Genomic DNA, 24,686 nt, shown 5'->3' with positions numbered 1-24,686 from the left:
CGCCGTAAGTTGCACTGTACGTTGGGATATAACGTCTCAACAGTGGTGCTCAGGTATGGCCTAACCGTCCGTCCTGTAGGACGTAAAACACAGAGCTCCTGCAGACATCGTAGACTCCGTATCTTAAAATCCTGAATTTAATCACCTGACCTAGCCAAGGGAGCAGCACAACCCGGTGACACTAAGGGGGATACCTGCGTCCCAGCTACCCACAAGAGTGGTGCAGAGTCAAGGATTGCTGCTGTGCCAGCCAACGAGAACCAGCAGGCAAGATGGAACCTGGCTGGTGACCGATCGGAGCCAGCAAGTGCCTGAGAGCCACTGGGAGGAAATTGTGACCCTCAGGCATAGAGCGGGTGAGCAGAAGCCTTATCCCAGGCTCCCTGAACTGAGGAAACTGGCCAGCAGGTACTGTAGTGCAACCCTGACTGGCGTGAGGCTCGTCTGGCCCATCCAAACTGCTGTGAGGAGTCGGGAGGCCAAGGTGTGGTCTGTCAGACCCTGCAGCTGGAAGCCCTTTACACTTAGGATGATGAGCGGAGGCAGCGAACGGGTCGGACTGCATTCGTAACACGCAAACTCCATGCAGACCCGAGCCATGGCATAAGTGAGAGTGGGAGCTGGCCCTGGTGTACATCGGGTGCACACGGCATACGTGAGAGTTGGGAGCCAGCCCTTGGGGACATCGGGTGCTCACGGCATAAGAGAGTGGGAGCTGGCCCTTGGGGACAGCGGGTGCTCACTGCATAAGTGAGAGTGGGAGCCAACCCTGGAGGGCAGCGGGTGCACACGGCATAAGTGAGAGCGGGAGCCAAGTCTGGAAAGCCCAGAGATGGATGGGAATCATACTGGCCCATATCACTGCTTAACGCAGATGTCAAGATCCTGGCTAAACTCCTTGCGACCAGACAAATGGTGGTGTTGACAGAGTTGGTAAACCCGGATCAGAATGGATTTTTGCCAGGTCGCACAACCAGACTGAACCTGAAAAGACCACTGTTGGAAAGGCGTTCCCAGGGGAGACAGAAGGTGTCTGACTGCCCGCCCCGAGACCCACCTCTCGGTATAGAATAGGCTGAGCGCCGTAGGGAGGCCCCCTTGGTGAGGTTCCTCTCCTACAATCGTAACAGCAGAGCAATCACACTACTTACAGATGGACACCACACAGGAGGAGTATTCACAAGAATCTTTATATAAGTAATTAAGGCAAGTTCTTGGCAGGATAGCAGGCAGGGATCGAGGGATCCGTAAGTCTTGGTTTCGGGGATAGGGGGTAGCGGGACAGTCTCGGCACCAACTGGTGCGTGGATAGTTCAAGGGGTCAGGCCGCGACAGCGTCAGCAGGGCCTCGAAGGTGGTTCAGCTTGGTCAGGCCGCGACAGCGTCAGCAGGGCCTCGAAGGTGGTTCAGCTTGGTCAGGCCGCGACAGCGTCAGCAGGGCCTCGAAGGTGGTCCAGTTCGGTCAGGCCGCGACAGCGTCAGCAGGGCCTCGAAGGTGGTTCAGCTTGGTCAGGCCGCGACAGCGTCAGCAGGGCCTCGAAGGTGGTTCAGTTCGGTCAGGCCGTGACAGCGTCAGCAGGGCCTCGAAGGTTCCAGGTGCAAGAGTTCGGATCAGGATCAGCCGCGATGAGGTCAGCAGGGCTTCGACTCCAAGATACAACTAAAGCCCTAATCCGGGGCTGGCCCAGATATAGGACTGGAGTCCTTTGATGTCCGGACCCTCGCGCCTGGGGGTCAGAGGGGCCGGGATGAAGGTGTCCAGACACCCAGCAGGGGGGTGGAGCCAGCGCCCAGGGAGGCTGGAGGGCGATTGCTACCAGGCGTCCGGGGATGGCTGGAGGCCCATCGAAACTCCCCTTCTCCGGGATCCGCCAAGTGGCCAATCAACCACCTGGGAGGACCTTGGTGCCTCGATGTCGGGGCTTGCTGGGCCGGGCCCAGGGAAGGCTGCGGCCACGTGCTCGGGCCGTGATGGCCCCAAGATGGCGTCGGGCCGGACATGGTGGCCTGGCATGGGCGACCGTCCGGCAGCGTTGTTGAGCGGGGACCGCCGGGGTACCAGGAAGGGGGAGAGCCGTAGGTTGCCGGGGAGGCTGCTCTCGCCGAGGGTTCATGAATGTTCATATCAGGGGGGTTGATAGTAGGTTGATGGAGGGCCGAGGTCGTCCTGGGCCCACCATGCGGGAGGGGTCGGACCACGCCACGAGGCCGTGTCCAACAACCACACAACAACTTGACGGGGGCCTTTCCCGCTGGACGGGTGATTGCCTCGCTGGACGCAAATAAGGCCTTCGACTTGGTGGAATGGTCATACCTCTTTGGGATGCTGGCTAAGATAGGGTTTGGCCCCAAATATATCAGGTGGGTCAAACTGCTCTATGATCGGCCTATGGCCAGAGTGCAGATTAATGGCCACATCATGCAGGGATTTAGAGTGAGAAGGGTTATGCGTCAAGGGTGTCCACGCTCACCGATGTTGTCTGCTCTGGCAAGAGAAGTCTTGGCGGAATGTGTGCATCTGGACAGCAGGTCTGGGCTGGCCGGGGGTGGAGAGGGGGGGGGGGCGGAAGAGATGAGTGCATATCTCTCTATGCTTACGAAATGTTATTATATCTGACAAACGCGTTCCCAACACTGGACACTGGATATTTTCTGCATAGTTGGGGACCATTCAGGCTTTACCATAACTTGGGACAAATCTTTCTTGTTCCCTTAAAGAAATGCAAATCCAGAGCAACCAAGATTAAAAAACTGTGATGTACGAGTACAAAATAGTCCTTGTTCTTCGTTTTTTTATTTTCATTTTCTTGACATTTCCATTGGTGTTCTCACTACACTTCATAATCACTCTGGTAACTTCTGTAGCCAACACGTGTTTCGTCCGTTAGATACATACACCTCTGACTTCATCAGGGCTGCCAGCATCAACCATCTATTCATGATAAGTAAACGCGACTTGTCAACACCAGTTCTTCAGTAATTCTATGATAAATTAATAATCAACGCCTCTTTTTATCGTATCGTTTATTCCATAAATCAGAAGGTGAATGCCTGTATCTAGCGGTCACATCCAAAGGAGAGTACTCCAACCATGTGTGTGTACCAGCATTACGAAGAACAAAGACTATTTTGTACTCGTACATCACGGTTTTTGACTATTGGTTGCTCGGGTTTGCATTTATTTAAGGTGATTGAGGTTTTCCTCAACATATTGAGTGTGGTGGTGGCGCTCCTTTCCCCTTGGAGCACCGTGATTTTTGAGATTAAGTTGGGAATACTCAAGGTTGCGCTAGCAATTATCCTTACCACAATATTTATTGTTTCTTTTTGTTCCCAATGGGAGAATGGACCCAGGGGGAGACACTTGCACAGCTGCTAAGGGTAGAGGCAGAACAATTTAAATATCTGGGGATCTGGATTACTAAATATCCAGGCTCATGCAACGAGGCAATTCTGGGAGATCTGCTCAAAAGTTGGCCTGGACGGTGAACTCCGCTCGGTTCGCCTTAGATTTCTGTGCTCTGCGGAACACAGAGATCCGAAAAACTCCACTCTGCTGAGCGGAGCAGACTTTTTTCTTGCTCGTGCTCGCCAATGTCAAATTGACAAGTGAGGAAAATCCACCTCCCAGTGAGATTTCCCAATGAGGGCGGTCCGGTTTCTAAATGCGGGCGGTCACAGATGGTCACTCTCGCTCGCGTTGAGAAACCTTCCATTCGCATTGAGAAAGCTGCCACTCGGGTAGAAAATCTACTTGTGCGGCAGAAAGAAGCAGCGCCCTCTTGTGCTGTGCATGGTGCAGTTTGAGCATTTTATAACCCGGGACAGACACCTGGCGCTGAGAATAAATCCGAGCGGCATGACCAAAAGCACTCCAGCTCTTGAGGAGTATTTTGGTCTCTTCACAGAGTTCTCCTCCCAGGCCTACTCAAAAGACTGGAGCAAGATGTGAAACATTGGCCGTCACTGCCGCTTTTGCTGTTCGGGAAGGCGGCCATGTTGAAAATGGCAGCACTGCTGAGATTTTTCTTCACTAAGGTGGACGCATTTGTACGGACACTACTCGGGACAAGGGGACGGCCTCGTGGTGATATGAGAGTCCCTCAGAGATCTAAACATGAGGGGGGCAAAGCCTTCTAAAATGTTCGGAAATATTTTGAAGCATCACAAGCGAGCGTAGTGAACGACTGGGCATTTGCAGATTGGGCTGGCCCAGCATTTCGACAGGATAGGACAGGAGTGAGAGGCAGGAGGTGGCTTCACTCCCCGTACAGGGACAGGCTCATGGCTGAAGGAAGCCCGGCGTTGGGGACCGTGGTGGATATCTGGAGGAGACGGACTAGAAAGATGGGGTGGGGCCGCAGATTGAACCCGAGGACACCATTGCGGGAGGGTCCAGTCTGAGACCTGTTGTGGCTCTGCAAGGCTTTCAGGGATGGGTGAACATCGCCATTTCCACGCTGGCGGATGTGTGGGATGCACACAGGGTGGGTCTCTGCGTCCTTCTGAGGAAGGAGTATTGAATATCAGCCATGCGATGGCTGCGCCATGGTCAGTCGAGACATGACCTCAGGGAACGTGTGTCTCTAGAAGAGGAGACACCAGAAGACTCCCCGCTGGAAGGTAGACTCCTAGATGGTGGGTTGAAAGGAAATTGATCACCGATTATATATCAATCAATCGGGGAATTTTAAAGCGCGCTACTCACCCAAGAGGGTCTCAAAGTGCTGGGGGTGGGGGGGCAAGGAGCTCCGAGTCCGCTGAAAAGCCAGGTCTTGTATATGGGATGGTAATGAGTCACGTGACCCAGTCTGTGAAATTACCGGGTACATAGGAGCATGACCAGGGGGGATTAGATGAGGGTGGGCTTGCGGCAGTGGCATAACGAAAGTTGAAGCGGCTCCCCTGCAGGGTACGTTGAGTGACCCCCTCCGGACTCAATCTAGAGCTCCCCAGCAGAAGTGCGGTGCTGAGGGGGTCCCCTGAAGGTGAGTTTCCTCCTGATCCCACTTAAGTCCACACACCGGGCCTCCCATACCCGCACCTTGCTATGTAGGACCGTCAGGGTGGGAGAGGCCTTGGCGGGGGGTGGGCAAGAAGGCACTTTTTTAGACACACTCTGGAACTGTCCCGTGTCCGAGTCTTCTGAGAGGCGGCTGGGAGTCCCCTGGAGGGGGCATCAGGGCGACCCCTGGGGCTGCTGGCACCGCTGGGTATATGCTGGGTTTATGGGGCCCGACAGACCTCAGAAACTATGGGTAAATCCAGGGTGTATGGTGGCAAAACGGGACACTGCCCAGAAATGGGGTCTGGCATCCCCCCAGGTGCAGGACCGGGGGCTCAGAGTGGAATATTCTAGAATCAAGGAAAATGAAGTCTGCAAAGGAAGAGGGGGGCAGGGCAGGTTTGATCAGACATGGGGAGGAGGGGGCGCAATGTGGGGTGAGAGCGGAGATGGGTGCACAAGCCCAGATACAGGCTGGGAGGGTGGGGGTCACGTGACTCAGCAGCCCCTACACATGCGGATTCAGGGGGGGGAATGGATGGGGAAGCATAGACGGGAAGTGATTAGGTGAACTTTGATTCGGGGGTTATGCAGTGCCCGGACTCCGAGGTGCTCAAGAGATGATGTGATTTGTGTGTTAAATAACCCTGGGCACAGCACTACGCTTCGCTTGCGTAATTTGCGCTACTTTGTACTACGCGAATTGCATGTAGCACAGTGCAAACACGCGTAGCGTAGTGCAGCGGTAATTGTTTCTTGCTTGTGGTCCTCCATGTCAAGTTGGCGACCGCGAGCAAGCAAAATGACATCCCGGCGAGACTTTTTCCTCATTCGTGATCAGCAACATCAAGTTGTCGGTGGCAAGCGTGGAAAATAAACCTCCCGGTGAGATTCTCAACGCGGGGAGGTCAGGTTTCTCATTGCGAGTGGTCGCGTATGCTCGCGACCGCTCGCGATGAGAAACTACCAGTCCGCGTTGAGAAAGCTGCCGCTCGAGTACATATCTACTCGAGCGGCAGAAAACGACATCTCGCACTGTGCAAGATGCCGTTTTCAATGATTGCACAGCGCAGACAAGCATCTGGCACTCTGCAATCATCACGAACAGGGTACTACGCAGTTCGCGTAGCTACGCGTAGCACTTCTTGGTAAACTACGCCCAGGGTTAGTGTTAATGTATATGTCATAATGCATAAAAACAATAACACATTTTTTTTTTAAACAATTGGTGGTGGCGTAAGACCAGCAGTCCTGTAAGTCGAGTGTGTAAATCTGTCCCTCTTTCCCCCCTGCAGAAGCCCTGTCTCTGTCGGAGCCCGAGGCCTACCACTACCTTACGCAGTCGGGGTGCGTGTCCGACGAGAACCTCGACGACCTGGACATGTTCAATAAGGTTATGGTGAGTCCGGCTCCGGTGCTGCTCCATCAGTGCCCCCCCCCCTCAATCCCTGAGGTGTCAGACCCTGCAATAAAGCCAGACTACTCCCAGCAGGTATTCCTGTCCCTGAGAGGGGGCTTGGCTCCTCATAGCGAACAGGCTCCTCCCACAGGGGTCTGCAGCCGATGCGGGGCCCCTCGTATCGAACAGGCTCCTCCCACCAGGGGTCTGCAATCAATGCGGGCCCCTTGTAGCGAACAGGCTCCTCCCACAGGGGTCTTCTATAGAACATGGGGCCCCTCACAGTGAACAGGCTCCTCCCACCAGGGGCCTGCATTAGATGTGGGCCCCCTCATAGTGAACAGGCTCCTCCCACAGGGGTCTGCATTAGAACATGGGCCCCCCCCCCTCATAGTGAACAGGCTCCTCCCACCAGGGGTCTGCAATCGATGCGGGGCCCCTCGTAGCGAACAAGCTCCTCCAACCAGAGGTCTGCATTAGAACATGGGGCCCCTCACAGTGAACAGGCTCCTCCCACATGGGTCTGTATTAGAACATGGGGCCCCTCACAGTGAACAGGCTCCTCCCACAGGGGTCTGCATTTTAGAACATGGGGCCCCTCACAGTGAACAGGCTCCTCCCACCAGGGTCTGCATTAGAATGCGGGGCCCCTCACGGTGAACAGGCTCCTCCCACCAGGGGTCGTCATTAGAATGAGGGTCCCCTCACGGTGACAGGCTCCTCCCACCAGGGGTCTGCATTCGATGCGGGCCCCGCACAGTGAACAGGCTCCTCCCACCAGGGGTCTGCATTAGATGCGGGCCCCGCACAGTGAACAGGCTCCTCCCACCAGGGGTCTGCATTAGATGTGGGGCCCCTCGTACTGAAGAGGCTCCTCCCACCAGGGGTCTGCATCGGTTCACAATCCTTGGGTCTCACTAGTGATGTACACCCCCAAACCTGGTTCACTCTCCCTGGGTCTCACTAGTGATGTACACCCCCAGACCTGGTTCACCCTCCTTGGGTCTCACTAGTGAGGTACACTCCCAGACCTGGTTCACCCTCCTTGGGTCGCACTAGTGAGGTACACCCCCAGACCTGGTTCACCCTCCTTGGGTCTCACTAGTGAGGTACACCCCCAGACCTGGTTCACCCTCCTTGGGTCTCACTAGTGAGGTACACCCCCAGACCTGGTTCACCCTCCTTGGGTCGCACTAGTGAGGTACACCCCCCAGACCTGGTTCACTCTCCCTGGGTCTCACTAGTGAGGTACACCCCCCAGACCTGGTTCACCCTCCTTGGGTCTCACTAGTGAGGTACACTCCCAGACCTGGTTCACTTTCCTTTGGTCTCCCTAGTGAGGTACACTCCCAGACCTGGTTCACCCTCCTTGGGTCGCACTAGTGAGGTACACCCCCCAGACCTGGTTCACTCTCCCTGGGTCTCACTAGTGATGTACACCCCCCCAGACCTGGTTCACCCTCCTTGGGTCTCACTAGTGAGGTACACCCCGAGACCTGGTTCACTATCCTTGGGTCTCACTTGTGAGGTACACCCCCAGACCTGGTTCACCCTCCTTGGGTCTCACTAGTGAGGTACACCCCCAGACCTGGTTCACCCTCCTTGGGTCTCACTAGTGAGGTACACTCCCAGACCTGGTTCATCCTCCTTGGGTCGCACTAGTGAGGTACACCCCCCAGACCTGGTTCACCCTCCTTGGGTCTCCCTAGTGAGGTACACCCCCAGACCTGGTTCACCCTCCTTGGGTCGCACTAGTGAGGTACACCCCCAGACCTGGTTCACCCTCCTTGGGTCTCACTAGTGAGGTACACCCCCAGACCTGGTTCACCCTCCTTGGGTCGCACTAGTGAGGTACACCCCCCAGACCTGGTTCACCCTCCTTGGGTCTCCCTAGTGAGGTACACCCCCAGACCTGGTTCACCCTCCTTGGGTCTCCCTAGTGAGGTACACCCCCAGACCTGGTTCACCCTCCTTGGGTCGCACTAGTGAGGTACACCCCCAGACCTGGTTCACCCTCCTTGGGTCTCACTAGTAAGGTACACTCCCAGACCTGGTTCACTCTCCCTGGGTCTCACTAGTGATGTACACCCCCAGACCTGGTTCACCCTCCTTGGGTCGCACTAGTGAGGTACACCCCCCAGACCTGGTTCACTCTCCCTGGGTCTCACTAGTGATGTACACCCCCAGACCTGGTTCACCCTCCTTGGGTCGCACTAGTGAGGTACACCCCCCAGACCTGGTTCACTCTCCCTGGGTCTCACTAGTGATGTACACCCCCAGACCTGGTTCACTCTCCCTGGGTCTCACTAGTGAGGTACACTCCCAGACCTGGTTCACTTTCCTTTGGTCTCCCTAGTGAGGTACACTCCCAGACCTGGTTCACCCTCCTTGGGTCGCACTAGTGAGGTACACCCCCCAGACCTGGTTCACTCTCCCTGGGTCTCACTAGTGATGTACACCCCCCAGACCTGGTTCACCCTCCTTGGGTCTCACTAGTGAGGTACACCCCCAGACCTGGTTCACCGTCCTTGGGTCTCACTAGTGAGGTACACCCCCAGACCTGGTTCACCCTCCTTGGGTCTCACTAGTGAGGTACACCCCCAGACCTGGTTCACCCTCCTTGGGTCTCACTAGTGAGGTACACCCCCAGACCTGGTTCACCCTCCTTGGGTCTCACTAGTGAGGTACACCCCCAGACCTGGTTCACCCTCCTTGGGTCTCACTAGTGAGGTACACCCCCAGACCTGGTTCACCCTCCTTGGGTCTCACTAGTGAGGTACACCCGAGACCTGGTTCACCCTCCTTGGGTCTCACTAGTGAGGTACACCCCCAGACCTGGTTCACCCTCCTTGGGTCTCACTAGTGAGGTACCCTCCCAGACCTGGTTCACCCTCCTTGGGTCTCCCTAGTGAGGTACACCCCCCAGACCTGGTTCACCCTCCTTGGGTCTCACTAGTGAGGTACACTCCCAGACCTGGTTCACCCTCCTTGGGTCGCACTAGTGAGGTACACCCCCCAGACCTGGTTCACTCTCCCTGGGTCTCACTAGTGATGTACACTCCCAGACCTGGTTCACCCTCCTTGGGTCTCACTAGTGAGGTACACCCCGAGACCTGGTTCACCCTCCTTGGGTCGCACTAGTGAGGTACACCCCCCAGACCTGGTTCACTCTCCCTGGGTCTCACTAGTGATGTACACTCCCAGACCTGGTTCACTATCCTTGGGTCTCACTAGTTATGTACACTCCCAGATCTGGTTCACCCTCCTTGGGTCTCACTAGTGAGGTACACCCCCAGACCTGGTTCACCCTCCTTGGGTCTCACTAGTGAGGTACACTCCCAGACCTGGTTCACCCTCCTTGGGTCGCACTAGTGAGGTACACCCCCAGACCTGGTTCACCCTCCTTGGGTCTCACTAGTGAGGTACACTCCCAGACCTGGTTCACCCTCCTTGGGTCGCACTAGTGAGGTACACCCCCCAGACCTGGTTCACTCTCCCTGGGTCTCACTAGTGATGTACACTCCCAGACCTGGTTCACTATCCTTGAGTCTCACTAGTTATGTACACTCCCAGATCTGGTTCACCCTCCTTGGGTCTCCCTAGTGAGGTACACCCCTGACCTGGTTTAGGATTCTTGGGTCTCATTCGTGAGGTACACCGATAATGAGCTACACCCCCAGACCTGGTTCACCCTCCTTGGATCTCACTATTGAGCTACACCCCCCGACCCGGTTCATCCTCCGTGGGCTTCAGTGAGGTACACTCCCAGACCTGGTTCACTATCCCTGGGTCTCACTAGTGATGTACACTCCCAGACCTGGTTCACCCTCCTTGCGTCTCACTAGTGATGTACACCCCCGAGATCTGGTTCACTTTCCTTGGGTCTCACTAGTGATGTACACTCCCAGATCTGGTTCACCTTCCTTGGGTCTCACTAGTGAGGTACACCCCCAGACCTGGTTCACCCTCCTTGCGTCTCACTAGTGATGTACACCCCCAGACCTGGTTCACTTTCCTTGGGTCTCACTAGTGATGTACACTCCCAGATCTGGTTCACCGTCCTTGGGTCTCATTAGTGAGGTACACCCCGAGACCTGGTTCACTTTCCTTTGGGCTCACTAGTGATGTACACTCCCAGATCTGGTTCACTGTCCTTGGGTCTCACTAGTGAGGTACACCCCCAGACCTGGTTCACCCTCCTTGGGTCTCACTAGTGAGGTACACCCCGAGACCTGGTTCACTTTCCTTGGGTCTCACTAATGAGGTACACCCCCAGACCTGGTTCACCCTCCTTGGGTCTCACTAGTGAGGTACACCCCGAGACCTGGTTCACTTTCCTTTGGGCTCACTAGTGATGTACACTCCCAGATCTGGTTCACTGTCCTTGGGTCTCATTAGTGAGGTACCCTCCCAGACCTGGTTCACTTTCCTTGGGTCTCCTTAGTGAGGTACACCCCCCAGACCTGGTTCACTTTCCTTGGGTCTCACTAGTGATGTACACTCCCAGACCTAGTACACCCTCCTTGGGTCTCACTAGTGAGGTACACCCCGAGACCTGGTTCACTTTCCTTTGGGCTCACTAGTGATGTACACTCCCAGATCTGGTTCACTGTCCTTGGGTCTCACTAGTGAGGTACACCCCCAGACCTGGTTCACCCTCCTTGGGTCTCACTAGTGAGGTACACCCCGAGACCTGGTTCACTTTCCTTTGGGCTCACTAGTGATGTACACTCCCAGATCTGGTTCACTGTCCTTGGGTCTCATTAGTGAGGTACCCTCCCAGACCTGGTTCACTTTCCTTGGGTCTCCCTAGTGAGGTACCCTCCCAGACCTGGTTCCCCCTCCTTGGGTCTTCCTAGTGAGGTACACCCCCCAGACCTGGTTCACTTTCCTTGGGTCTCACTAGTGACGTACACCCCCAGACCTGGTTCCCCCTCCTTGGGTCTCACTAGTGACGTACACCCCCAGACCTGGCTCACCCTCCTTGGGTCTCACTAGTGAGGTACACCCCCAGACCTGGTTCCCCCTCCTTGGGTCTCACTGGTGTGGTACACCCCCAGACCTGGCTCACCCTCCTTGGGTCTCACTAGTGATGTACACCCCCAGACCTTGTTCACCCTTCTTGGGTCTCACTAGTGATGTACACCCGAGACCTGGTTCACCCTCCTTGGGTCTCACTAGTGAGGTACACCCCCAGACCTGGTTCACCCTCCTTGGGTCTCACTAGTGAGGTACACTCCCAGACCTGGTTCACCCATGTCATCTGATGGAAGGAGCTCTTGTGCACTGGGAGACCAGATCCCAGCTCACAGGGTTCTGTGATCTGATACCAGGAGCTCTTGTGCACTCGGACACCAGGTCCAAGCTCACGTGTGCGGGCATCCGATGCCGGGAGCTCTTGTGCACTGGGACACCAGGTCCCAGCTCACTGGGTGGGGTCATCTGATGCCAGAAGCTCTTGTGCACTGGGGCACCAGGTCCCAGCTCACACGGTGCTGTGATCTGATGCCAGGAGCTCTTGTGCACTGGGGCACCAGGTCACAGCTCACACGGTGCTGTGATCCGATCCCACCAGGATCTGGTTCTTGACCCCAGACTCACAGCGGACTCTGTCCCTTTCACTTGTGTCCTGGTGCAGTCAGTTCAGCTCTTGTGTTTAACCCTTTCCCTCTCTCTGCAGACGGCGCTGAAGGTGATGGGCTTCAGTGGGGAGGAGATTCGAGATATCTTCAAACTTCTCTCGGGCATCCTGCAGCTGGGCAACATCCAGTTCATGACAGCAGGGGGCGCGCAGATCACCACCAAAGCAGGTGAGCACTGGGGCACTGTGGGGGCAGGTGAGCACTGGGGCAGTGCTGGGGCCAGGTGAAATTGGGGCAGGTGTGCCCTGGGGCAGTGCCGAGGGCAGGTGTGCTCTGGGGCAGTGTGGGGGGCAGGTGAGCCCTGGGGCAGTGCCGGGGGCAGGTGAGCCCTGGGGCACTGTGGGGGGCAGGTGAGCCCTGGGGCAGTGCCGGGGGCAGGTGAGCCCTGGGGCACTGTGGGGGGCAGGTGAGCCCTGGGGCAGTGCCGGGGGCAGGTGAGTACTGGGGCACTGTGGGGGCAGGTGAGCACTGGGGCAGTGCCGGGGGCAGGTGAGCCCTGGGGCACTGTGGGGGGCAGGTGAGCCCTGGGGCAGTGCCGGGGGCAGGTGAGTACTGGGGCACTGTGGGGGCAGGTGAGCACTGGGGCAGTGCTGGGGTAGGTGAAACTGGGGCAGGTGTGCCCTGGGGCACTGTGGGGGCAGGTGAGCACTGGGGCAGTGTTGGGGGCAGGTGAAACTGGGGCAGGTGTGCCCTGGGGCAGCTGTGCCCTGGGGCAGTGCTGGGGGCAGGGGAGCACTAGGGCAGTGCTGGGGCCAGGTGAGCCCTCAGGCAGTGCTGGGGGCAGTTAAGCACTAGGGCGGTGCCGGGGGCAGGTGAGCCCTGGGGCAGTGCCGGGGGCAGGTGAGCCCTGGGGCAGTGTGGGGGGCAGGTGAGCCCTGGGGCAGTGCCGGGGCAGTGCCGGGGGCAGGTGAGCCTTGGGGAAGTGCTGGAGGCAGGTGAGCCTTGGGGAAGTGCTGGAGGCAGGTGAGCCTTGGGGAAGTGCTGGGGGCAGGTGAGCCCTGGGGCAGTGTGGGGGGCAGGTGGGCCCTGGAGAAGTGCTTGGGGCAGGTGTTCATTTGTTTCTTGTATTGTTGTTTGCTGAGACACCTTTAAGGGAAGGTGGGGGGTAATTGATAGGGGTTGCAGTATGTTCTTCTGTTGCCTTCTGAAATGCATTGAGGGTGGGGCTGATTGACAGGGGTTGCAGTATGTTCTTCTGTTGCCTGCTGGGATGCCTTGAAGGGGGGTGGGGTGATTGACAGGGGTTATAGTTTGCTCTCCTGCTGTTGCTTGCTGAGATGCATATAGGGTGGGGCTGATTGACAGGGGTTGCAGTATGTCCTTCTATTGCCTGCTGAGATGCATTGAGGGTGGGGCTGATTAACAGGGGTTGCAGTTTGTTCTTCTGTTGCCTGCTGAGATGCATTGGGTGTGGGGCTGATTGACAGGGGTTGCAGTGTTCTTCTGTTGCTTGCTGGAATGCCTTGAGGGTGAAGCTGATTGACAGGGGTTGCAGTTTGTTCTTCTGTTGCTTGCTGAGATGCATTGAGGGTGGGGCTGATTGACAGGGGTTGCAGTGTCCTTCTGTTGCTTGCTGGGATGCCTTGAGGGTGAGGCTGATTGACAGGGGTTGCAGTATGTTCTTCTGTTGCCTGCTGAGATGCATTGAGGGTGGGGCTGATTGACAGGGGTTGCAGTTTGTTCTTCTGTTGCCTGCTGAGATGCAATGAGGGTGGTGCTGATTGACAGGGGTTGCAGTTTGTTCTGTTGCCTGTTGAGATGCATTGAGGGTGGAGCCGATTGTCAGGGGTTGCAGTATGTTCTTCTGTTACCTGCTGAGATGCATTGTGGGTGGGGCTGATTGACAGGGGTTGCCGTTTTTTTTCTGCTGCCCGCTGGGATGCCTTGAAGGGGGGTGGGGTGATTGACAGGGGTTGTAGTTTGCTCTCCTGCTGTTGCTTGCTGAGATGCATTGAGGGTGGGGCTGATTGACAGGGGTTGCAGTATGTTCTTATGTTGCCTGCTGAGATGCATTGAGGGTGGGGCTGATAGACAGGGGTTGCAGTTTGTTCTTCTGTTGCCTGCTGAGATGTATTGAGGGTGGGGCTGATTGACAGGGGTTGTAGTTTGCTCTCCTCTGCTGAGACACCTTTAAGGGAAGTTGGGGGGTAATTGATAGGGGTTGCAGTATGTTCTTCTGTTGCCTGCTGGGATGCCTTGAAGGGGGGTGGGGTGATTGACAGGGGTTATAGTTTGGTCTCCTGCTGTTGCTTGCTGAGATGCATTGAGGGTGGGGCTGATTAACAGGGGTTGCAGTTTGTTCTGTTGCCTGCTGAGATGCATTGAGGGTGGAGCCGATTGACAGGGGTTGCAGTTTGTTCTTCTGTTGCCTGCTGAGATGCATTGGGGGTGGGGCTGATTGACAGGGGTTGCAGTGTTCTTCTGTTGCTTGCTGGGATGCCTTGAGGGTGAGGCTGATTGACAGGGGTTGCAGTATGTTCTTCTGTGGCCTGCTGAGATGCATTGAGGGTGGGACTGATTGACAGGGGTTGCAGTTTGTTCTTCTGTTGCCTGCTGAGATGCATTAAATATGGGGCTGATTGACAGGGGTTGCAGTATGTTCTTCTGTTACCTGCTGAGATGCATTGAGGGTGGTGCTGATTGACAGGGGTTGCAGTTTGTTCTGTTGCCTGCTGAGATGCATTGAGGGTGGGGCCGATTGACAGGGGTTGCAGTATGTTCTTCTGTTGCCTGCTGAGATGCATTGCGGGTGGGGCTGATTGACAGGGGTTGCCGTTTTTTTTCTGCTGCCCGCTGGGATGCCTTGAAGGGGGGTGGGGTGATTGACAGGGGTTGTAGTTTGCTCTCCTGCTGTTGCTTGCTGAGATGCATTGAGGGTGGGGCTGATTGACAGGGGTTGCAGTTTGTTCTTCTGTTGCCTGCTGAAATGTATTGAGGGTGGGGCTGATTGACAGGGGTTGTAGTTTGCTCTCCTCTGGGATGCATTGTGGGTGGAGCTGATTGACTGGGGTTGCAGTGTGTTCTTCTGTTGCTTGCTGAGATGTCTTGAAGGGGGGTGGGGTGATTGACAGGGGTTGCAGTTTGCTCTCCTGCTGTTTGCTGAGATGCCTTGTGTTGGAAATGGGATCCCTGGCTGGCCAGGGCTTTCGCCAAAGTCAGTCAGAGACCACCACACCCAAGTCAGGGCAAGGGAGTTACACGCCAAGATAACCCCTACTCACCCTCTAGGTAACGTGGCACGAGCAGCAAGGCTAAACTTGGAGGCGATGTAGGCTAAGTATTTGCGCACGCACCCCAGCAACAACAACCAAAGGCCCACCACAAAGGAAACTCCACACAAGGTTATACAAAAAATAGCCTTTGTATTACACCAAAACACATTAGATAAAACACACACTTTACAATGTGCCAGAGGCACGGGCAGAATTTACAGGGGATATGTACAAGACAGGGCCACCTGGACCACTGTCAGGAATCAGAAGTAGCACTTTCAGAAATAGCACTTAGTACATAGAATATAGCACAAAATAGCACACAACCAGTAATCACTGGTAACCAGGACCTCACTAGCACCACCTGTACTAGGGAGAAAACAACCACCTATGTATTACAATACCTGTAGGGGTGTAAGAGGAAAACACATGATGCAATGCATGACATTCATTCAGAGGTGTAAAGGCACCTGACGCATAAACAATACATTCAGAGGTGCATAGAAAGTACAATTGCGCCAAACTCACGTAAGTCACCCTCTGTGACTGTCCCTAGGCCCTCTGGCCTTGTTGGGGCTAGGACGCCCTGTGTCCAGTGTCAGGGTCCTAAACGTAGCAGTTGCCCACAAAGTGCTGGGCAACTGGTGCAATTGAGGGGGCCACGTGGGAGCCTCTCTAGGCTCTAAACAAATGGACTGCCCCTGAGCCTCTCGGGGCTCGCAAGAAGGTGGGGCAAGGTAGGGCCTTCTGGGGCCACTCCACCACAGACACCAAATGCCCCCTGAGCCTCGCAGGCTCTTCGAACCAACAATGCCTACACGAGCCTCTCTGGGCCCGTCACTAGCGTTGGAGTCCCTCCCGGGGGACTCGAAATGGCATTTGGGCCCCTGAGCCTCTCAGGCTCACCAACAAATGGGCCCTCAGGTCGTTGGAGCGGCCCTCTGCCAACCGGGGCCGCTCAGAAACAAAAGGAAACTGCCCCTGAGGTCGCGGTAATGAGAGGGGGCGGGGCGGACACCGGCAATGTGTCCCGACGCCCCCCTCTCCTTTCCAAGGCACCAGCACTCACCGGGTTCTGGCGCTGCAGCTCTCCTCTCTCTCCTGCACTCCTCCGCGTGCAGCGCGGGGCTCTCCTTCCGGCACCGGAGCCCCGGCAGGCAACAGCTTCCGCCTGCCTCTCTCCTGCCCCCGGCCTGCCTGACTCCCAGGTCGCGGCTGCGGGGCGGGACTTCCGGTCGCTTCCCCCGGGGCCGCGCTGTGATTGGCCGACGGGCCCTGCACTTCCGGGTCGTCGCGGGCAGCGCGGCGGCCCGTTCCAAACACTCGTAGGCGGGGGATGAGTTTACCGAGGAGTGGGCTCCCTCGAGGTAAACTTAAAATATAGCGGCAAGGTCCCTGGCAGGGTGGGCACCTGCCAGGGGGCAATTTAACCAAAATAAGCGAGGTGGGCACTCGCTAGGCAGGCAAAACGCTCCTCAGCGCTAAAAGGCAATTTACAGCGCTCCCTGCGCTAAATGCCAAATACAGCGCTCTCAAGCGCTAGAACAAAATCAAGCACTCCCAAGCGCTAGAGGACCAACATAGAGCGCTCCCAGGCGCTATAAGTAAAATAAAGGTCCCAGGTGCCCTCAGCAAGCAGGGCAGAGTCCCAGCAGTCCTTGGGCAGGCAGGGGGGACAAGGCTGGGCCCAGAGCCAGCTCACTGGGTCTCCAGGCAGGGAGACACCCCAAGTGGCGGTCCTCTGGCCCAGCAGCAGCAACAGCCCCCTCAGGATCCTGGAAGAGAACAACTTCTGTGGGGACACAGCCCCATTTTTATACAGTGCATTCCTTTGTTTGAGGGTGCAGAGTGGGGGCGGAACCAGTCGCAGCTGGTTCTTGAGTACTCTGTTTACCTCAACCACCCTCTCTATTCACTGGCAGGGCTTGGGTCATTAGACACACCACAGGGGGGCGGAGCCAGCATTGTGTGGGGAAAACCCAGCCCATCCAGGACACAGGTACACTCCTCCCACACATTACTCATGCAGATCTCCCACTCACCACCGGGCAGACCCATCCAGACTTCCTGGAGCCTGGCATGCCAGCCAGCTCCAGCCAATCACACGCCAGCACCCTCACAGCACACGTACAGCCATGTCTAGAAATGGCGCTTCCCTACTAGACACATACATGCTGCATACACCGTTGCGCAGCATTCACTCACACGAGTTCACACATACCAGACTCAAGCCTGTACACCCCACGCATCAGGAACTACCAGGGACACATACATTCCCCATGCATTCCTATGGGCGGGCAGGCCTAGCTCAGCACATGCACTCAGAGTGCGCACGCACTTTCCACTGGGACACAGTGAAAGTGCGCAGAATCCAAAAATCACCATCTCCAGGTCACCATTTCAAGCAAAAAGTCTCGGGGTGAACCTGCCCTAAGGGCCAAAGTCCAACATAACCCCCTTCCAGCCAAAACGCAGGGGAGACCAATCACCACCGTGATGGACTTCCCTGCTTGGGGCGATAGAACACGGACGCGGGCCCACAACTGCAGGGACACCCTCCTGTTCTACGCCACGGTGAACCCATGGGATTCCTTCTAAACACACTGTCTGGACCAACTGGGCTACCCCACTGGTACTCCCAAGTTGTCCGCGGCCAGGACCAGGCCCTGAGCCACCCAGGTGCCACTGGTCCATGCCAATTCGCAGAGTGGGGGGTAGTAACCCCTGGCACATAGGAGCCATTTTCCACTCTTCCTGTCTGCAAGACAGGACTAGACTGCCACTGGTTCTCCAGCCTAAGGCCTACAACCTCAGGCGGACCAGGAGTCTCAGGGAAGGCTCTCCTCCCCCTACCTCTTCTCCTAGGGTTCCTCCTCCCTCTGCGAGGGGTACCCCTAGAACGCCATTCCAACCCAGGGCTAATCCACTCAGGTTGCACCGGGGTCAGAGGTGGGCTCTCCCACCCTCTGCACCCCCTTCCAGAGGTCTGCCCTCTCCCACCTGGAGAAGTTCCTCTGGAAGAAGAACTGGTCAGGACACTGGTTACAGTCGTCCTACCCTTCAGGTCAGGCTGATCCTGAACCTGGCCTTCCAACCTCTGGTCTAAAACCTTCGGTGGAACAATTGCCTGGCACTCCAGGACTTCTGGGGACTTACACTCCATCCCCCTGAGGCTAACAAATGTCACATCTGTTGTGTGACTGTCTGTCTGGCGCAGATCTCCCGCCCTCTGTCCACCTGACAGTGCGTGAAGATCCCCCAGACCAGAAGTGTTGTTACCATGGTCACTACACGGGAACCTAGCCCAACTGGGTAGTCCCTGACCCACTGGTCCTTCCACTGGGGAACTCTCCCAATCACTCCTCACTCCGGACTCCTGTACCCTCCCTACCGGAGCGGTACTGCCAGACTCTAGAACCACAGGAGCTCTGGTTACAGACACTCCAGGTCCTCTACTCACTAGGAGATCCTCCTCAAGTGGACTAACAGGACAGCCTAGGTCCCCAACCTGGTGTTCCCTCAAGAAACCACCCAGGTTCTGAGACAGGGCTTCGGGCCTCTGGGGGCTCTCAGCCACCCACTGACTCCTGCTCCACTGAGCCAGGCAGTCAGCCCCTCCACCCTTCTCACTATACTGGGACCTCGCTGGGCTACACTGAGCCTCTTCCACCACGCTGGGCTGGAAGATCCCTGACCCACTACTTTTGGAGTCACTCACCAATGACTCTACAGAACCTCTGGTCCCTTCCCAGCGGTCTGCTTCCTCTGCCAGCTCACATGGTTCAGACAATCCACACCCTAACAGGTGTTGGCGCAACCCTGGTGAACAACAACTGAGCAACTGCTCTCTGAGTAACATATCGAACAATAGGTCCCAATCACATTTCGTGGGCTCCCGTACCCAATCACACAGGGCTCTACAACAGTCATCCTCAAAGTCTTCCCAAGACTGATGAGACGGTTTCCTAAGGTTCCTAAACCTCAACCTATTCTCCTCCTCTGGGGAAACAGGAACCATACTCTGGGAACTGGGACTTTCTAGACTGAGATTTAAATAGCTGCCACCACTGGACTCAACCCTCCCTGGGGGATCCAGAAACTCAACACTGCGCGCAGGGGATAGTCTACCCTCCAAAGCTACTTCGCCTCTGGGGGCGGCCCTCTCAGCCTCCTCTATCCTTTCCTGCGCTAAGACCCTCTCGGTCTCTAGCTGTTGCTTCTTAACCTCCAGCTGTTGCTTTCTAATGCCCAGCTGTGCCATAGCCTGGGCATGCTCCAACCTGAGCCTCTCTAAAGCCAGCTGGTGCTCCCTTTCTCTCCTCCTATCTTCCAGCTCCTCTGGGGACAGGTAAAGGGATGAGGCGCTGCCTCCTAAACTGGACCCAGCAAGGGACTCCCTATCTATGGGGTCCTCACTATCTGCTGGCGTCCCTGTGCTATCATCTTCTTCCTCCTCAGACTCTTCAGGGCTCCCCTCTGACCCACCACCCTCATGGTGTGAGACCCGGGCCCTCTCCGCACTGTGCTCACGCTCCCAGTCATCCTCCTGCCATTGGATCAGGTTACCCCTAAGTTGGGACTGGGTGTCTGACTCATTCACTGCAATGTCTCTCTCTTCGCAAAACTCTCTCAGTTCATGCAAAAACAGACCCCAGACATTAAAAGCAGACTCCATCTTGGCAAGATGCTCACAGACACGTGCAACACAGGGGACTTAACAATCTGAAGTAAGAGTACACAATTCCAGAACTTCAACAATCTCCTTATCAAAGAGAACTCATACTCATGCGTCCAGGAAAACACACCATTCATCCACACACACCCTCCCCTCGGATCGGTAAGGCAGTTTCTACCACCCCTGACTTCTCAACCTGACCAAAAGCGACACAGGTACCAAACTCTGGAAGCAGGGCGGGGGACAAATGTACTGAACACAATCAAATGACACTCTTCAGGAGAAGAAACAATGGAACTTCCAAAACAATCCCCTAAAATGTGGTCATCTAAAATGCAGAGTTTTGTGGTATGGCCAGTTACTACTAAGGTACAACGCAAACACAAATCCTTATCCCACCGCTGCCACCAATGTTGGAAATGGGATCCCTGGCTGGCCAGGGCTTTCGCCAAAGTCAGTCAGAGACCACCACACCCAAGTCAGGGCAAGGGAGTTACACGCCAAGATAACCCCTACTCACCCTCTAGGTAACGTGGCGCGAGCAGCAAGGCTAAACTTGGAGGCGATGTAGGCTAAGTATTTGCGCACGCACCCCAGCAACAACAACCAAAGGCCCACCACAAAGGAAACTCCACACAAGGTTATACAAAAAATAGCCTTTGTATTACACCAAAACACATTAGATAAAACACACACTTTACAATGTGCCAGAGGCACGGGCAGAATTTACAGGGGATATGTACAAGACAGGGCCACCTGGACCACTGTCAGGAATCAGAAGTAGCACTTTCAGAAATAGCACTTAGTACATAGAATATAGCACAAAATAGCACACAACCAGTAATCACTGGTAACCAGGACCTCACTAGCACCACCTGTACTAGGGAGAAAACAACCACCTATGTATCACAATACCTGTAGGGGTGTAAGAGGAAAACACATGATGCAATGCATGACATTCATTCAGAGGTGTAAAGGCACATGACGCATAAACAATACATTCAGAGGTGCATAGAAAGTACAATTGCGCCAAACTCACGTAAGTCACCCTCTGTGACTGTCCCTAGGCCCTCTGGCCTTGTTGGGGCTAGGACGCCCTGTGTCCAGTGTCAGGGTCCTAAACGTAGCAGTTGCCCACAAAGTGCTGGGCAACTGGTGCAATTGAGGGGGCCACGTGGGAGCCTCTCTAGGCTCTAAACAAATGGACTGCCCCTGAGCCTCTCGGGGCTCGCAAGAAGGTGGGGCAAGGTAGGGCCTTCTGGGGCCACTCCACCACAGACACCAAATGCCCCCTGAGCCTCGCAGGCTCTTCGAACCAACAATGCCTACACGAGCCTCTCTGGGCCCGTCACTAGCGTTGGAGTCCCTCCCGGGGGACTCGAAATGGCATTTGGGCCCCTGAGCCTCTCAGGCTCACCAACAAATGGGCCCTCAGGTCGTTGGAGCGGCCCTCTGCCAACCGGGGCCGCTCAGAAACAAAAGGAAACTGCCCCTGAGGTCGCGGTAATGAGAGGGGGCGGGGCGGACACCGGCAATGTGTCCCGACGCCCCCCTCTCCTTTCCAAGGCACCAGCACTCACCGGGTTCTGGCGCTGCAGCTCTCCTCTCTCTCCTGCACTCCTCCGCGTGCAGCGCGGGGCTCTCCTTCCGGCACCGGAGCCCCGGCAGGCAACAGCTTCCGCCTGCCTCTCTCCTGCCCCCGGCCTGCCTGACTCCCAGGTCGCGGCTGCGGGGCGGGACTTCCGGTCGCTTCCCCCGGGGCCGCGCTGTGATTGGCCGACGGGCCCTGCACTTCCGGGTCGTCGCGGGCAGCGCGGCGGCCCGTTCCAAACACTCGTAGGTGGGGGATGAGTTTACCGAGGAGTGGGCTCCCTCGAGGTAAACTTAAAATATAGCGGCAAGGTCCCTGGCAGGGTGGGCACCTGCCAGGGGGCAATTTAACCAAAATAAGCGAGGTGGGCACTCGCTAGGCAGGCAAAGCGCTCCTCAGCGCTAAAAGGCAATTTACAGCGCTCCCTGCGCTAAATGCCAAATACAGCGCTCTCAAGCGCTAGAACAAAATCAAGCGCTCCCAAGCGCTAGAGGACCAACATAGAGCGCTCCCAGGCGCTATAAGTAAAATAAAGGTCCCAGGTGCCCTCAGCAAGCAGGGCAGAGTCCCAGCAGTCCTTGGGCAGGCAGGGGGGACAAGGCTGGGCCCAGAGCCAGCTCACTGGGTCTCCAGGCAGGGAGACACCCCAAGTGGCGGTCCTCTGGCCCAGCAGCAGCAACAGCCCCCTCAGGATCCTGGAAGAGAACAACTTCTGTGGGGACACAGCCCCATTTTTATACAGTGCATTCCTTTGTTTGAGGGTGCAGAGTGGGGGCGGAACCAGTCGCAGCTGGTTCTTGAGTACTCTGTTTACCTCAACCACCCTCTCTATTCACTGGCAGGGCTTGGGTCATTAGACACACCACAGGGGGGCGGAGCCAGCATTGTGTGGGGAAAACCCAGCCCATCCAGGACACAGGTACACTCCTCCCACACATTACTCATGCAGATCTCCCACTCACCACCGGGCAGACCCATCCAGACTTCCTGGAGCCTGGCATGCCAGCCAGCTCCAGCCAATCACACGCCAGCACCCTCACAGCACACGTACAGCCATGTCTAGAAATGGCGCTTCCCTACTAGACACATACATGCTGCATACACCGTTGCGCAGCATTCACTCACACGAGTTCACACATACCAGACTCAAGCCTGTACACCCCACGCATCAGGAACTACCAGGGACACATACATTCCCCATGCATTCCTATGGGCGGGCAGGCCTAGCTCAGCACATGCACTCAGAGTGCGCACGCACTTTCCACTGGGACACAGTGAAAGTGCGCAGAATCCAAAAATCACCATCTCCAGGTCACCATTTCAAGCAAAAAGTCTCGGGGTGAACCTGCCCTAAGGGCCAAAGTCCAACACCTTGAGGGTGGCTGGGTGCTGCTAGACAGGGGTTGTAGTTTGCTCTCCTGCAGTGGCTTGTTGAGATGCCTTGAGTGTGGAAGGGGGTGATTGACAGGGGTTGCAGTTTCTTCTTCTCTTGTTTGCTGAGATGCCTTGACTGTGGGAGGGGGTTGCAGTTGCTTCTTCTGTTGCTTGCTGAGATGCATTGAAGGGGGTGGGGTGGTTGACAGGGGTTGCAGTTTGCTCTCCTGCTGTTTGCTGAGATGCCTTGAGGGTGGCTGGGTGCTGCTAGACAGGGGTTGTAGTTTGCTCTCCTGAAGTGGCTTGCTGAGATGCATTGAGTGTGGGAGGGGGTGGTTGACAGGGGTTGCAGTTTCTTCTTTTCTTGTTTGCTGAAATGCCTTGAGGGTGGCTGGGTGCTGCTAGACAGGGGTTGTAGTTTGCTCTCCTGCAGTGGCTTGTTGAGATGCCTTGAGTGTGGGAGGGGGTGATTGGCAGGGGTTGCAGTTTCTTCTTTTGTTGCTTGCTGAGATGCCTTGAAGGGGGTGTGGGCTGATTGACAGGGGTTGCAGTTTGTTCTTCTGTTGCTTGCTGAGATGCCTTGAAGGGGGTGCGGGCTGATTGACAGGGGTTTCAGTTTGTTCTTCTGTTGCTTGCTGAGATGCTTTGAGGTGGGTGCTGCTTGACGGGGGTTGCAGTTTCTTCTTTTGTTGCTTGCTGAGATGCATTGAGGGTGAGGCTGCTTGACAGGGGTTGCAGTTTGTTCTTCTGTTGCTTGCTGAGATGCATTGTGGGTGGGGCTGATTGACAGGGGTTGCAGTATGTTCTTCTGTTGCCTGTTGAGATGCATTGAGGGTGGGGCTGATTGACAGGGGTTGCAGTTTGTTCTTCTGTTTCCTGCTGAGATGTATTGAGGGTGGGGCTGAATGACTGGGGTTGTAGTGTGCTCTCCTCTGGGATGCATTGTGGGCGGGGGTGATTGACAGGGGTTGCAGTGTGTTCTTCTGTTGCTTGCTTAGATGTCTTGAAGGGGGTGGGGTGATTGACAGGGGCTGTAGTGTGTTCTGGTGCTTGCTGAGATGCATTGAAGGGGGTGGGGTGATTGACAGGGGTTGCAGTTTGTTCTTTTGTTGCTTGCTGAGATGCCTTGAGTGTGGAAGGGGGTGATTGACAGGGGTTGCAGTTTCTTCTTCTCTGGTTTGCTGAGATGCATGAAGGGTGGGGCTGATTGACAGGGGTTGCAGTATGTTCTTCTGTTGCCTGCTGAGATGCATTGAGGGTGGGGCTGATTGACAGGGGTTGCAGTTTGTTCTTCTGTTGCCTGCTGAGATGCATTGAGGGTGGGGCTGATTGACAGGGGGTGCAGTATGTTCTTCTGTTACCTGCTGAGATGCATTGAGGGTGGTGCTGATTGACAGGGGTTGCAGTGTGTTCTTCTGTTGCTTGCTGAGATGTCTTGAAGGGGGGTGGGGTGATTGACAGGGGTTGTAGTTTGCTCTCCTGCTGTTGCTTGCTGAGATGCATTGAGGGTGGGGCTGATTGACAGGGGTTGCAGTATGTTCTTCTGTTGCCTGCTGAGATGCATTGAGGGTGGGGCTGATAGACAGGGGTTGCAGTTTGTTCTTCTGTTGCCTGCTGAGATGTATTGAGGATGGGGCTGATTGACAGGGGTTGTAGTTTGCTCTCCTCTGCTGAGACACCTTTAAGGGAAGTTGGGGGATAATTGATAGGGGTTGCAGTATGTTCTTCTGTTGCCTGCTGGGATGCATTGAAGGGGGTGGGGTGATTGACAGGGGTTGCAGTTTGCTC

The 24,686-nt window shown here is 55.9% G+C and overlaps 1 protein-coding gene across 1 annotated transcript in view; it reads left to right on the top strand.

The window, feature by feature from the left end:
• The window catches only part of LOC144822056 (unconventional myosin-X-like), a 618,454-nt gene that overhangs the window by 155,084 nt on the left and 438,684 nt on the right, over window positions 1–24,686 (top strand). The window contains exons 8-9 of the mRNA XM_078679130.1: window positions 6,301–6,404; window positions 12,085–12,214. Of these exons, the coding sequence (XP_078535256.1) occupies window positions 6,301–6,404; window positions 12,085–12,214 (234 nt within the window). The remainder of the gene's footprint in view (window positions 1–6,300; window positions 6,405–12,084; window positions 12,215–24,686) is intronic.

This window comes from Lissotriton helveticus, chromosome 3_1 (genome assembly GCF_964261635.1).
Source record: "Lissotriton helveticus chromosome 3_1, aLisHel1.1, whole genome shotgun sequence".
Classification (NCBI taxonomy): Eukaryota; Metazoa; Chordata; class Amphibia; order Caudata; family Salamandridae; genus Lissotriton; species Lissotriton helveticus.
Note: the sequence above shows the minus strand (reverse complement) of the source record. Positions and strands in the feature narration are given on the sequence as shown.